Below are 12,248 nucleotides of genomic sequence, written 5' to 3'. Positions count from 1 at the left end.
TATAATTAAAGACCGGGTTTTGCATAAAACGCATGTTGCAATTTTCAACATCATATAAATGCAGTCAACGAGTGTCCACAAATCTTTATTTGTTTGATTAAGTATCATTATTTTGTAGTGCATAGTTTTGCATGTTCTGCATATTTTTGCATATTTTAACAAAAAACCGTACAAGTATATACACATAACTATCCAAAAAAGTGTTAAGCATAAAAAACGTGTTGTAGGTACATTTATATTAACTAATCTAGGGGCTCCGCGGGTACATCTGAATTAAGTACATATATAATTATTCGTTAAATTGTTACAAGTAACATTTATGTTGTATAACGTTTGTATATTAGCAATTTATTGATTCATATTTTTTTATGAGTTGTTAAATTGGTATTTCAAGTTGTTGAGGCCCCGTAAATTTTTTTTAGCATCTCAAGGGCTTCGCAAAAAAAAGTTTGACAACCGTTGCACTAAACAATAGCCAATAGGTCTAGATGCAGGAAAGGTTTTAATGTACAATTTATTCGTATAAAATTTCGACGTATATAGGAATTATGCTGAAAAAGATTATTATATCGGGAAACATGGTAAAAATTTGTTTGTAGAAACATACCTAATAACCTGGTTATTTTATAGTAAATAAATAACAAATTATTTATCGTTATCGATGCGTATAATTATTTGGACTGAGAATATTTTTACAATAAAACACTTTAAATATACTCCATCAGCATTTATTAGGTAGGTATTTCAATTTTCACCTCAAATCTATATCACTACGGTTGCTCACACGGGGCACGCTACAATACTGAATAGGCGCATATAAGCAAAAAGTACACTTCAATGTCACGTTAGGTTTTTGAAGTTGTAGTTACGTACGTTTGCACTTAAATCATGCATAAGCGAAGGTCTACTATAAGACGTAGTTCGGCAAACGCAAAAAGAGTACCTTTAGTACGTAGCAATGAAAATTCTGCTGAACGAAACAATAAACTTTTACAAAATCGTGAAAGAAATGTCAATGCATGGCTTAATAAAGAATACTCTGCAATGAATTACGATTTTATTATTGATTATAAAAATGAACCGATGGTTTCATTAGGTGCAATGTCTATTGTTTGTCAGGATTGTTTAGCTCTAAGGTGAAATATTGAATCTAAAGGAATGTGTCGTTTAAATAGAAAAATTAAATTAGAAGAGTTTTGTCCCCCTTCTGAACCAATGAATTATTTTTACATTTCTTATAGGCGATCATATACTAAACATGGATAATTCAAGCGTAACATGTTTCGTTATAATAATGCTTTTCAAATGACATAATTTAAAAGTGGTAAAATAGTTGAAGGTGATATACCTACTTTTAAAGTCTAAGGCCGGGTATATTATTTGGTTGGCAGTCTACTACCGAATCGATATGACGAATACATATTTTTGCAGATATACTTCAGAGTAAACTCTGAAACTACTCATAAGATCTTCTCAATTTTTTTTTTTTTTTTAACGAAAGAGTATATCACGGAGAAAGTTTCTATCACAATAGATTTGAAAACAAACAAAATTTTTGTATGTGATTTTGAAATATTTATAGTAGAAATTTTTGTTTATAAATGGTTGCTATTGGTTTTTAATAATTAGTTATAATAAAAAAGTGATCAACACAAAAGTCAGATTGTTATACCGACCAAATACAAAACCACGAGACGGCACATTATTGCTTCTAATCCACCGTAGTAAAAAAAAACAGTTGATATAACTTTGAAACTTAAGGGTTAGAAACTAAAAACTTACGCACACATCTCGTGGAGTTCACAATCCACAAAAGGTGTGTTGTCTACCTGATAATAAAATACTGCTCGCATAATCGTCAGAGAGTCGTCTCACGGACAACGCCAAGCTTAATAGCTATAAGATAATCCGACTAACTAACTGATTAATACACGTAGAGCCTGGACAATGATAGATTGTGATAATGATAAGAGGTTTGCAATTTACACGGTACATTATTCGTAACACAAATTAAGTGTGCAATAAGAAAGCATTTTAAAGTTTTTTGAGATTCAAAATGGTCAATGAAAACATTTAAATTTTGATCATCGTTAAACCGAATACCATCTAAATAAAAACTTAAACAAAGTTTGAATCATATTATAGAATTGGCATTTTTAAAGCGCAACGGAGTGCGCGGGTTTTGCTATTTACATAAAAATATATTCTGGCCACAAAAACAATAGAAACGTTGTCGTCGAGGGAATGATTTTTCGCTGTTAAAATATATTTATTCATCTTTGCTAGACGCAAGTAAAAATTTCGTCAGTACTATTTTGAACGTTCAACCGTAGACATCTACAGTTTAAAATAAATTTAACATAATATCTAAAATGGCAGATACAAAAATAATTAGTGCGTCTTGTCCAGATTTGACGATAAATCACGAATGGACAGTTAAGAAATTGAACTATGAAAAAAAAACAAAGTCATTGCCAAATATGGCATTTGTATGTCATGAATTGGAAAAAGAGACAAAAAATACAGATGTAAGTCTAACATTTAAAATCGAAGAACACGACAAAAAATTTAGCGCGTCTTGTCCAGATTTGACGGTAAATCACGAATGGACAATAAAAAAATTAAACTCTAATAAAAAAACAAAGTCGTTGCCAAATATGGCATTGTTATGTCATGAATTGAAGGTAGACAAAAAATCACGGGTGTGAGAAATATATTTAAAATCGAAAAACACACCGAAAAACTTAGCGCGTCATGTCCAAATTTGATGCAGAATCACGAATTAACCCTTAAAAAATTGAACTGTGATAACAAAACAAAATCATTGCCGAATATGGTATTTACACATTGTGACGAATTGGAAGTAAAAAAGGCGTATGATTCGGAAAAAATAACCGAAATGGAATGCGCAAAAGAAGAAATCGAAGTCCCGAAAAAGAAAAGACGAACAATATACAAGCGAGTCAAGCGATTTTTCAAGGGCTTGTGTTGCTGTTGTGCTAAACCTTAACTTTTTGTATTATTATTTTTTTTTTATAATTTTTTTTTTTTTTTTTTAATTTTTTTTCATTTTTTTTCAATTGTTTTTTAATGAAATATTTTAACGACTATGTATAAATAATACACCATTTCAAATTTCAATCAGCTAGTATAATTAGTAAAGTTTGTTTTGTGCATCAGAGGTATAAAGTTTATTATAATGTAACAGGCATACCATGAAAAAAAAAAATTGTCTGTCATATTACAATAGACCCTCTGATATATAAAGCAAAAACTAACTAATTATACTAGCTATTATTGTTAAAATAATTTATTAGTTTATGGATAGTTCTATTTTTTTCTATTTTTCTATTTTTTTCTATACGTTTTTCATATTTGATCAATTATTAAATGTTTGTTAATAAGTTGTATAATAAATAAATATTTTCTTTGAGTAATTTAATTGTTTTTTATTAGATACAGGTATAATATTATAAAAGTCTCAAAACGCTATGGTAAAATTAATTTAGGGCGTGTGAAAATCGTGACTATGTACTTTCGGTTTTTTTTTTGTGTCTGTGTGCAGCATAACTTGTCGAAATAATATACTTCAATTTCAAACTTCGGAAGAAGTGCTTTTCGGTTGCAAATTGAATATTCTTGGTGTATTATGCAGGTCAAAAGTAAACATTTTCCAGTAGTTTTCAAAAAAAAATCGGGAAAAACAAAATAAAAAGTGACGGCAAAACAAGTCTTTGACAAAATCGATGTTTTTATACAGTTGTAATTCAAATCTGATCATTGTAAATACTTGAAATTTTCACCAAATGTTAAAATTAGAATTATCTATATACCTACAGTTAAATTTATAACTTTTAAATTAATGCTATAAGTTATAATTGACTTGTTAAAACAGTCAGTATTAGTAGTGTGAATATGAAATTCCAAAGTAACGTTACTGCTGCCGAACAGCACTCGAAAACGTTAAAAGTATTAGCGGATGGCAAATCGCATAATATGACACGACTGGGGTAGATGCATAGATCTCATACTAATAGATAAGCAATGAGCTTAATGAGCTTCTATCATAACGAGATAGAGGACGCTGTTTGATTACCCGATTACTCGTACGAATACATTTCGAACATGGGTAGCATGGGTTTTTTATATTTGAACTATTATTAATGATTTATTAGCTATTTTATTAATCACCTAAATGTCACAATTTATTGTTACAAAAATTTTTCTAATATTCATATGCTCGCCATTCGTCCAAAACAGCATACATCACTGTGAGCTGATGTTATTATACGCTGTTCGTAATGCCGTTGTTATTTACAGTTCTTGTCTAGTCGTAGTATAAGGTCTACGGCTAAATTTAAAATAAAATATACCTATTTGATATAATTTTTTAGGGATTCGAACTGTCACCAGGCCCTAGAACAATAGAACCAGGCTGTATCTCATTAACCTCGAAAATTAGACAGTTGAAATTTTCACAGACGAAGTATTTCTGTCGCCGCTATAACAAAATATACTTAAAAAAGTGATAGGTTCAAGTGTTCAACCCCGAGAGGTGTTTAAAATAAATGGACGTTTTGAGATTTACGATGGAATTTTTATTTATTTGATATTTTAGTTTGGTTGCTATTAGTTACAATAATAATAATAAATAATAATTAGAGAGTATAAGAAATATTTTAGTAATTCTGATAAGTGATGGCTTTATTCGATATAAATTTGCCATAGTCCATAAATGGTATACATAATATAATATGCGATACACCCACGTTAATACAGTACACTCTATTTATTTTTATAACTTTCGCCGAAGCTCTACAACACAATCAAACATTATCGCTACGCGACCATCGATTCAAATATACGTTTTTCCAATATTTTTTCATCTAAGTACCTACCTATTAATCAGAATAAAGCATGATGGACAAATTACATCTAAAGCTAAATTAGGTAATTGGTTCTTTGTACGTTGGTATGCATAATAGCCTGGAGAAAATTTTTTTTCCTGGCTTGAATTTTTTCCCTGTACTCGTGGTACAGAACCCTTCGTGCGCGAGTCCGACTCGCACTTAGCCGGTTTTTTTTTTATAAATCTTCTCCCTGTGGTTTTAACAATTTAATCAGCCCTATGTACTTTACTGTCTATATCTTCTTTATATTATATAAAGAAACTTTTTCTGGACAATTTATCAACACCCAGACCAAACCGTTGGGTCTAGAGACTTGAAATTTTGTACAGAGGTTCCTTTAATAGAAATGTAGAAGCGCATTAAGAAGGGATTATTCAAATTCGCATTGTAAAGGGTTGCTTAAACGGGAATTTTGAGATTTACGATGGAAATTTTGTTTATCATTTTTGTTTGCAAATGGTTGCTATAACAACCTGATTTATGTATTGACACATTTATCACTTTATTATAATAATTACAGCTAATTATTATTATTATTATTAAATAACGCGTCTTCGTATACGCACACTTACAAAGTTTATGTACGGTAACTACGGTTTTTTCTAAATATTGAAATGTATTAAAATATGATGCATTCGTAAAATATCCTACGAATTTACGTATACACATGGACAAAGTGTTTTACTTATTGTTTTCGAATATTAATGCTTCTTCGTATACGCATTTCTAATTCTTTTCTAAAATTGTTTACATTCTTAAAGCTGTAGGTCACTGGGTGTGAAAGGGGAGATATAGTTATTATCCCGAGAATAACTTTAATTCCAATTGATTAGTGATTATCCCTTTTAGCTTAAAAAAATACAATTCCCAATCAAAGTTTGCTTTGCTATGACTCATAACCTATGACTATTAATCAGTCTCAAGGACAAACGTTGGGCATGACATAGAGATTGACTTGAGAGAAGAATGTTTTTCACCTGGACAGTTCTATGTCGCATGTTCTAGAGTTAGCTCTGCCAGTAATTTTGTTATTTTAGCCCCAAAAGGCAGTAGAAAAAATAATGTTTATAAAGAATTATTGTGATGAATAAAATATGTCAATGTAAATATTTTTTTTTGGTTTCTATAACACCATAATGTATATTTTTTGCTGACTTGTGTTAGTTACAATACATAGGCAACCTAGGATCAACATAACATCTAAAAGCAGCCTATAATAAATATAAAACCTGATTAAATAAAAGTTTTAGTAGGTAACACAGAAAACTGTACTCGGGCGATGCCGGCTTATTCAGCTAGTTATGTTATATAATTTATAATAATTGGTGTACGCAAAATTACATATGTGGTGAAACGGTTTATTATTATTAATAATACAAAAATTAATAATTATATTTATATACGAATAACGAGTAATAATCAATCGCGATTTCGTTCGGTTTAGGTTGCCAGCTAAAATCATTACATAATAATGTTATAATAATATTATGATTATAATTTTTTTTATTATTTTTTTTTTTTTGATGCGTACGACGTATTTCTTAAACTATATTATTACATTTTTGTATTTTAAAAAAAAATTTTAGATTCTTAAAGGATCGACAGATCACAGATGTATTTAGTTTGATATCTGTTATCAAACACTGGAGCAGTAAAAGTGCTTAGATAGTTTTAACTATCGATAACAACTTTTCTAGTTCTATAAAATACTTTTCTCAGTGAGTTAGAGACGAAATATTGCTATATAAAGCTATAATACATTGAAAACGATGATGGTATAGAGAATGACAATATAAATTATCAAGAAAATTTTTAGTTTCTTATTATTTATTTTTTTTAATATCGTAACATAATTTCGTATATAGTCAGCGGCTTTGGACATGTTTCCTGTGATAGGTGTTTGGTACGGCGAGTGATTTTTTTTCAACGAGATAGCTATAAATCATGACTTTCACGCCGAGTTCTGTCCTTAGTGTCTTGATTCAAGTACCATAAACTGTATATTGGGCGTCGAACTTGCATTTTCGGTAGACCGGAGAAGTCATTATTATATTAACTTGTCATCGATGAAGTTTGGTTATCAAAAATCCGTCTAACTTTTGATTAGTGCAATAGTGTTAGCCAATATCGTTCCTTAAAATGTCAGTTGCATTTTAAAAACGACTATATTGGACTTATGATCTTACCGAGCATAGTGTTATTCGTGGCCCGAAGAAATTGTCAGTAGTGGTGGTTATAAAATAGTTTCATTCGTTTTCAAATAATTATAAAATTCATCAAATAACGTACAATTAGCTAAATACAGTTATAAGGCAAATTCGTGTGCGGACCACAATAAAAAGTCATTTATTGCTATTATATGTTTTACAATACTTGAAAAAAAAAATGATATAATACGATTAGAAAATATAATAAGATAAGAAAACGTTCCGTGATTCAATAAACAGCAGTCATCCTAGAGCTGGGTAATACTTTTATCCAACCAGCTATGGGTTACACGAATAATAAAAAAAAAAACTTTTTCGTGTTCACGAAATGAGCCGATTAATTTTAATTTTTAACAATACTGATTAAATGTTCTACGCAAAATAAATAAATAAATTTGTTTGACGTAATGCGTGATTACAATAAAAGGAGTAATGACATAGATATGTTGTATAATAAAACCAATAGGGCAACGAATTGTACGGGTTTTGTTATTTACACAAAAATATATTATACTGGCCACAAAAACAATAGAAATGTTATCATGATTTTTCGCTATTAAAATATATTTATTCATCTTTGCTAGACAAGTAAAAATTTCGTCAGTACTATTTTGAACGTTCAACCGTAGACATCTACAGTTTAAAATAAATTTAACATAATATCTAAAATGGCAGATACAAAAATAATTAGTGCGTCTTGTCCAGATTTGATGGTGATTCACGAATGGACAATACAAAAATTGAACTCTAATAACAAAACAAAGTCGTTGCCAAATATGGCATTGCTATATGATAATTCGGAGAAAGAGACAAAAAACACGAATGTAAGTCACACATTTAAAATCGTTGAATACAACGAACAATTAAACGCGTCATGTCCAAATTTGACGTTAAAACACGAATGGACAGATCAAAGATTGAAGTCAATTAAAAAAACTAAGTCATTGCCAAATATGGCATTGTTATGTCATGAATTGAATGTAGACACAAAAATCACGGGTGTAAGAAATATATATAAAATCGAAAAACACACCGAAAAACTTAGCGCGTCATGTCCAAATTTGACGCAGAATCACGAATTAACAGTTAAAAAATTGAACTGTGATAACAAAACAAAATCATTGCCGAATATGGTATTTACACATTCTGACGAATTGGACGTAAAAAAGGCGTATGATTCGGAAAAAATAACCGAAATGGAATGCGCAAAAGAAGAAATCGAAGTCCCGAAAAAGAAAAGACGAACAATATACAAGCGAGTCAAGCGATTTTTCAGGGGTTTGTGTTGCTGCTGTGCTAAACCTTAACTTTTTGCATTATTATTTTTTTTTTAAATTTATATTTAATGAAACACTTTTTTTGTGATAATTTTTTTTCAATTGTTTTTGATTGAAATATTTTAACGACTATGTATAAATTAATACACCATTTCAATCAGCTAGTATATTTAGTAAAGTTTGTTTTGTGCATCAGAGGTATAAAGTTTATTATAATGTAACAGGTATACCATGAAAAAAAAAAAATTGTCTGTTATATTACAATAAACCCTCTGATACATAAAACAAATAAACACTGATTATACTAGCGTTTATTTTTATATTTATTTTTTTGTTTTTTGCATAGCTGCTAATAGTATTCCATATTTGATCATATTTTGTTAAATGTTTAATATATAAGTTATGTAATAAATTAATGTTTTTGTTGAGTAATTTAATTGGTTTTTATTTGATACAAGTTTAATAGTATAAAAGTCTCAAATCGCTATGGTAAAATTATTTTAGGGCGTGTGAAAATCGTGACTATATTAGTCACTTTTTTTTTATAATTATAGTTCAAATTTTTATGAAATATGTCTAAATCTCGAAAATTTGAAAGTAATTTTGTAGTTGAAAAATCACAACGCATTTTTGTGTTTATATCAAAGGTTAAAAAACGCAATACTAAATTTTTTATAAATTTTCTTTCAAATAGCTACAGGGAAAACTCATAGTAGAAAAAGTGTTACGTTTGTTTGAATTTTAAATGTTTACGAAATCGCGTAACCATAACGATTTTCTCTTCAAACGAAATTAAATACGTATGTTATAATTTAAAAAGTATAAGTCATAGACACTTGAAAATTTTACCAGTTATTTAGATTGGTATTTTATACATAATTTAATTTACAATTAAATCGTTTGAAATATTCGATTTTGTTTATTTTTTTTTAAGGACATCGATAAAAATGTTTTGGCTGAGTCAAAATAATTGAAAATTTAATACAAAGTTCCTCATAAGTTATTCTTATAGCGATTAAAAAATTATAAGAATACATATGCACAATTTTTTTTATTAGTATTTGAAGTTCAAGTGTTAACAAAAAATCGTCAAAATCATGATTCATGAGTATTTGCAAATTATTTTGTAGGTATAATTCATAAAAAACTGAGTGCAGTGACTGGTTTAAGCGAGAAGTCAGGAAGGTGGGATACATAAGGTTACACCATTGCTAACAAAAACGATTCTGAGTGAAACTTGGTGGATAGCATTACATTATCAACAATCTATAATTTGTTATATATAGCAAAATAAATAAATATATACATCTAAAATACAAAAATAGTTTAAAAATATTATGCTATTATAAAATATCATATTTTTTGTTCTTAATTAATACTTGTTTTATATTGTATTTTACATAAGTAGTTATGACAGCCAAATTTGTTACAAATAGTTTTAAAATATTTTATGTATTATGTATATTTGATTACCTAGGTGATACGATTTATGAAAAAAATGTATTAAATTTGTAAAATCGTACGTTTTTTCTCATTTAAACGTTTTTGTTTCGAGTACCGTTACGAAAATCAAAAAATGACCTTTCTAAAGTATCGGCTCAAGAACATAATCTTTCAGAAAAGATGCTAAACTTGATACTTTTGAACAAGTTTAGTAGGAAAAAAAGTGTTTCCAGAATAAAAAAGAAATAAACATCATTGTAAAACCAATACATTCCTCGCTTCACTCAGAATCTTAAAATTTTGTATAAGTAGCTAAGAGTTGAAAATCTAATACAAGATTTTCCATAAGTTTTGCTTACAATAATTATAAAAGAACTTAAATTTTAGTGTATTCAGGCCAATTAAACATAAACCACCTTTTTCACCAATCACTGGAAACTATATACTAGGCTGACAAATCATCTTTGTTAAGAATCGTTTTTCGTATACCTATTATTGGATTCAAATTTAACACTTCTATAATATATTATAATAGTGATCCACACAGCACCCAATATACAGCAAAGCGGTAATATTAATTAATTAATTAATTATTGGCTTCTAACACCATATTTTATATCGAATATTTATAAATATATATAATGACTCGTCAAATAGAGACTTGAAATTTTGTATAAAAGTTCAATAATCAATGTTAAGTCGCACTAAGTAAGGATTTTTCAAAATTCGCATTTTAAAAGGTTGCTCAAACAGTGATTTTGAGATTTACGATGGAAATTTTTGTTTTGTTTTTGCATAATCATAAGAGAGTCGTCTCACGGACAACGCCTAGTTAAATGGCTATAATATAATCTGACTAACTAACTGACTGATAGACATAGAGCCTGGACAATGATAGATTGTGATAATGATAAGAGGTTTGCAATTTACACGGTACATTATTCGTAACACAAATTAAGTGTGCAATAAGAAAGCATTTTAAAGTTTTTTGAGATTCAAAATGGTCAATGAAAACATTTAAATTTTGAACATCGTTAAACCTAATGTTTTCTCAATAAAAACTTAAACAAAGTTTAAATCATATTATAGAATTGGCATTTTTAACGGGCAACGGAATGCACGGGTTTTGCTATTTACACAAAAATATATACTGGCCACAAAAACAATAGAAATGTTATCATGATTTTTCGCTATTAAAATATATTTATTCATCTTTGCTAGACAAGTAAAAATTTCGTCAGTACTATTTTGAACGCTCAACCGTAGACATCTACAGTTTAAAATAAATTTAACATAATATCTAAAATGGCAGATACAAAAATATTTAGTGCGTCTTGTCCAGACTTGACGGTGATTCACGAATGGACGATAAAAAAATTGAACTCTGACAAAAAAACTAAGTCATTGCCAAATATGGTATTTGTATGTCATGAATTGGAGAAAGAGACGAAAAATACAGATGTAAGTCTAACATTTAAAATCGAAGAACACGACAAAAAATTTAGCGCGTCTTGTCCAGATTTGACGGTGATTCACGAATGGACAATAAACAAATTGAACTCTGACAAAAAAACTAAGTCATTGCCAAATATGGCATTGTTATGTCATGAATTGAAGGTAGACACAAAAATCACGGGTGTAAGTAATATATTTAAAATCGAGAAACACACCGATAAACTTAGCGTGTCTTGTCCAAACTTGATGCAGAATCACGAATTAACCATTAAAAAATTGAACTGTGATAACAAAACAAAATCATTGCCGAATATGATATTAACACATTCTGATGAATTGGAAGTCAAAAAGACGTATGATTCGGAAAAAATTACCGAAATAGAATGCGCAAAAGAAGAAATCGAAGTCCCGAAAAAGAAAAGACGAACAATATACAAGCGAGTCAAGCGATTTTTCAGGGGCTTGTGTTGCTGCTGTGCTAAACCTTAACTTTTTGTATTATTATTTTTTTTTAAATTTATATTTGATGAAACACTTTTTTTGTGATAATTTTTTTTAATTTTTATTTAATGAAATATTTTAACAAATATGTATAAATTAATACACCATTTCAATCAGCTAGTATAATTAGTAAAGTTTGTTTTGTGCATCAGAGGTTTAAAGTTTATTATGATATAATAGGCATACCATGAAAAAAAAAAATTGTCTGTTATATTACAATAGACCCTCTGATATATAAAACAAAAACTAACTAATTATACTAGCTATTATTGTTAAAATAATTTATTAGTTTATGGATAGTTCTATTTTTTTTCTATTTTTCTATTGTTCTATTTTTTTCTACATGTTTTTCATATAAGATCATTTATTAAATGTTTATTAATAAGTTGTATAATAAATGAGTATTTTCGTTGAGTAATTTAATTGTTTTTTATTTGATACATGTAAAATAGTAT

At 28.6% G+C, this 12,248-nt stretch overlaps 1 protein-coding gene across 1 annotated transcript; it reads left to right on the top strand.

Moving 5' to 3' along the window:
• Window positions 1-2,219: 2,219 nt before the first annotated feature.
• Window positions 2,220-11,842, top strand: LOC126550340 (uncharacterized). The gene is made up of 2 exons (XM_050201682.1): window positions 2,220-2,684; window positions 11,455-11,842. Exons 1-2 carry the CDS (start codon window positions 2,373-2,375, stop codon window positions 11,779-11,781), a joined length of 639 nt encoding a protein of 212 aa, XP_050057639.1. The 5' UTR covers window positions 2,220-2,372; the 3' UTR covers window positions 11,782-11,842.
• The last annotated feature ends 406 nt before the right edge of the window (window positions 11,843-12,248 follow it).

This window comes from Aphis gossypii, chromosome 2, assembly GCF_020184175.1.
Source record: "Aphis gossypii isolate Hap1 chromosome 2, ASM2018417v2, whole genome shotgun sequence".
NCBI lineage: Eukaryota > Metazoa > Arthropoda > Insecta > Hemiptera > Aphididae > Aphis > Aphis gossypii.
The sequence above is the reverse complement of the archived record's forward strand: the minus strand, read 5'-3'. Positions and strand labels throughout refer to the sequence as shown.